Here is a 3,226-nt window from a genome sequence, read left to right as displayed (position 1 = left end):
TTTGTGTTTTTAGATCACAAATGACATATATTTTGCAGTATGTTTTCGTGGATCAAACAAGGTAGAGGTGGGAGGTTCGGTGTGGCCAGCAATTTTCATTTATATATCATGGCAATAATTCTGTTTTGCAAGGTCCTCTTGTTTTTTTCTCATTTGTTTTTTGTTTGATTTGGGGCTTCTTTTGAGCGTAACAGTATGCAATGGGCTGTGCCTGACATTTTTTTCTTCTTCTGTATTTTGGGCTGACTGCTTTATGTGCCAGATGAGCCAGTAGGGAACGTTCCGCATGGGAGTTTTTCAGATCGAACGAGTCAATTTGGGATGGGGGTCTTTCAGACCGAACCTGAGGCAAAATATGAGGGACATTTTTTTAAAAAAGCATCGTATATTTACTCTTTACCGCCTGGCACTTGTACTCCCTCTCGCCCTTGGCGCACGGCCGAGAGGTTGCCATGTTTTATACAAGAGAGAAGAAGAATTAATCGTCGAATAGTAGGAAGGGCAGCATTCGGGAATCAATGCTGCGAGAGCGGGAAGCCGATGCCGTGGCGTGTGGTCGGGAAGGTGACGAAGAGCATGCTCCCGACCACCCCGATGGCGATGGGCAGCACGGTGAGCACCTGCACGGCATCCTCGGACGGCACGGGGTAGAAGCAGGACACGACGTTGTGGTCGAAGAGCGCGACGGCCACGAAGACCATGACGGTGACGACGGCGTGCACGAGGTCGAGGAAGCGCAGCCTGTAGGCTGCTGCGGCCTGCGGGTCGAGCGGCGCGCCGCCGTCGATGACCCAGAGCCCGCGGCGCGTGGCGAAGCCGTAGCGCACGGCGCCCTTGGCGTCCCGGAAGCTGTCGGTGAAGCTGAGCGCGAAGCAGGAGAGGCCGCAGAGCGCGACGAGCGCGCCGGCCATGGCGCGGTTGGAGCGCACGCAGTGGCCCTGGTCCGTGACGATCGGGGACAGCAGCTGGAACGCCATGACGGTGCCCGTGGGCAGCAGCGTGGCCAGGTGCGCCGTGCTCTGGTACGTCTGGCTGATGGCCCTCTGCATCGGGCTCAGCCCGTCGCCTGGGTCGTCGCGGACGGCCGGCGGCCTCGCCAGGAGTGGCCGCTCCTCGTCGACGCCGTGGACCTCGTCCTCGCGTCCCTGCCGCGCCACCACCTCGTTCTGCGCCGCCGCCATTGCCGCTGCCGGACTCGCTACAATCTACGCTCTGGAAGAAAGAATCTTGCCTATGATGAATAAACCGGAAGGAGAGGCAGGGGAACGCGAATGATCTGTGACAGCCGGTGCAACGGGGAAGGGATTTAAAGGGGGTTTCAGGGAATGCCGCGCGCGGCGTGACGACATGGGTGGAGCTTGCCGGGGCGTTTGCGGCTGGCCGGCGGGCGCTTGCGCTTGGCTTGCAAGAAACAGGAACCTTGATTGAAACCGACACAAATCGGTGGAGGTTTTGGCCGTTGCTTGCAAGAGAGGTGGACCGAAACGCGGGACGCGACCCGACCCTTTGCCGCTTCAAGTCAAAGCCTAATTGCCTTGGGTTGCTTCCGGCTGCACTCCCAGCCAGTGGCCACGTAACACTAGCACAGCCGCGCGCGCAGTTGAGTAACGCAAGGGGCAACGCGATTACGCCAACACGCTTAGTTATACACCTATAGTAGTAGATAGCCATTACTGTGCACGTTGCCTATTAAGCAAATACGGTACTAGGTAGATGGAGAATCATTATCCGTACCGTGCATGGCGTCCAGTGCGTTTTTGTGTGCGTGAAAGGCTTTGGCACGATGCGTATTACTATTGGATTTAGGCAAAGACTTTGAGCGGGTAGACGTGCGTCCGTGTCGTGCCAGCTGCATGTGTGCGGCCCACTACCGCGCCACAAGGACACGATGTCTATACGATCTCGGGTAAAAGCATCTCTAGCAACCGGACGCCAAGCGAAACGAGTATAAGGGCGTCCGTAAAAAAATAAATTACGCTGCCGCGAGCGCTTCGGCGGAGCGCTCGCGGGACCGTAAATTTTGCATAGCAGCAAACAAATTACACATTTCAATGATATGAACCGAATACAATCATAATATTAATTCAACATACGAATATATAAATTGTTCAAAAAGCGATTCACAATACAACAAATGTTCAAATTTAAATAATTATTATAATACCAAATTGTTTAAATCTCGCAAGATAGAAATGAATAAAAATGGGGATCTAATTGCCCCCGTAGAGTTGCCACCGATGCTCAATAAGATCATGTTGGAGTTGGTTATGTGAATCACGGCTCTCGGTCTTCCGGTAGGTCTCAAGAAATGCAGTGATCTCATCTACGTCCCTGGCAGGCTTCACACGGCTATCAAGATTGTCATAGTTGTACTCCATGCCCAAATCCCTCTCATCCTTGGCGATCATGTTGTGTAAAATTACACAAGCAGTCATGATGTTTCTGAGGGATTTTCTTTTACCCCAGAAGCGAGTAGAACCTCAAATAATGGCAAACCGAGCTTGCAACACACCAAATGCGCTCTCAATACCCTTTCGACAAGCTTCTTGCGATTCGGCCAAAATTCTCAATTCTTCATTTTGCGGTCACTAATGGTCTTCACAAATATTGACCATGAAGGATAAATACCATCGGCAGGATAGTACCCCAAGGTATAGTCATAACCATTGATGGTATAGTTGCAAGCCGGAGCTTTGCCACTAACTAGCTGAGCAAATAAATGAGAGCGCTGCAAAACATTGATATCATTGAGAGAAACGGACATACCTAAGAAGCAATGCCAAATCCATAGATCATGTGAAGCCACAGCTTCAAGCACGATTGTGGGTTTACGTTTGTGGCTGGTGTCTTGCCCTACCCAAGCCACCAGGCAGCGCTCCACCTCCAATGCATACAATCAATACTATCAAGCATGACCATGCATCCCCTTGCTTCATTCATTGCCATGAGCTTCTTTGTGTCTTCTTCGTTTGGTGCTCGAAGGTACTCCGGGCCAAAAACCTGGATCATTATCTTCGCAAAGAGACAGCCACATTTGATAGTGGTACCTTCACCAATGCGAAGATATTCGTCCACGTAGTCGGCGGGCACACCATATGCAATCACTCTCATCGCCGCTGATATTTTTTGATATGCTAAAGCCAACCAAACAGGCGACATTCCTACGCCAAGTGAAGAAACGACAACTTTGCTCGCAAGCCTCGGCGATGTGGACGAAAAGTGACCT

The 3,226-nt window shown here is 51.7% G+C and overlaps 1 protein-coding gene across 1 annotated transcript; it reads right to left on the bottom strand.

Annotated features, from left to right (window-relative positions):
- Positions 1–344: 344 nt before the first annotated feature.
- LOC147992651 (protein DMP6-like) lies at positions 345–1,384 on the bottom strand. Its single transcript, XM_087541018.1, has one exon. It carries the CDS (start codon positions 1,179–1,181, stop codon positions 516–518), a length of 666 nt encoding a protein of 221 aa, XP_087397144.1. The 5' UTR covers positions 1,182–1,384; the 3' UTR covers positions 345–515.
- Between the last annotated feature and the right edge of the window lie 1,842 nt (positions 1,385–3,226).

This window comes from Triticum urartu, chromosome 1A (genome assembly GCF_056163025.1).
Source record: "Triticum urartu cultivar PI428250 chromosome 1A, HENAU_Tu73, whole genome shotgun sequence".
In the NCBI taxonomy this organism is placed as follows: Eukaryota; Viridiplantae; Streptophyta; class Magnoliopsida; order Poales; family Poaceae; genus Triticum; species Triticum urartu.
Note: the sequence above shows the minus strand (reverse complement) of the source record. Positions and strands in the feature narration are given on the sequence as shown.

Bases quoted from the DNA above. Each gene is read 5' to 3' on its own strand.
- LOC147992651 (XM_087541018.1), bottom strand. From the start codon at position 1,181: ATGGCGGCGGCGCAGAACGAGGTGGTGGCGCGGCAGGGACGCGAGGAC.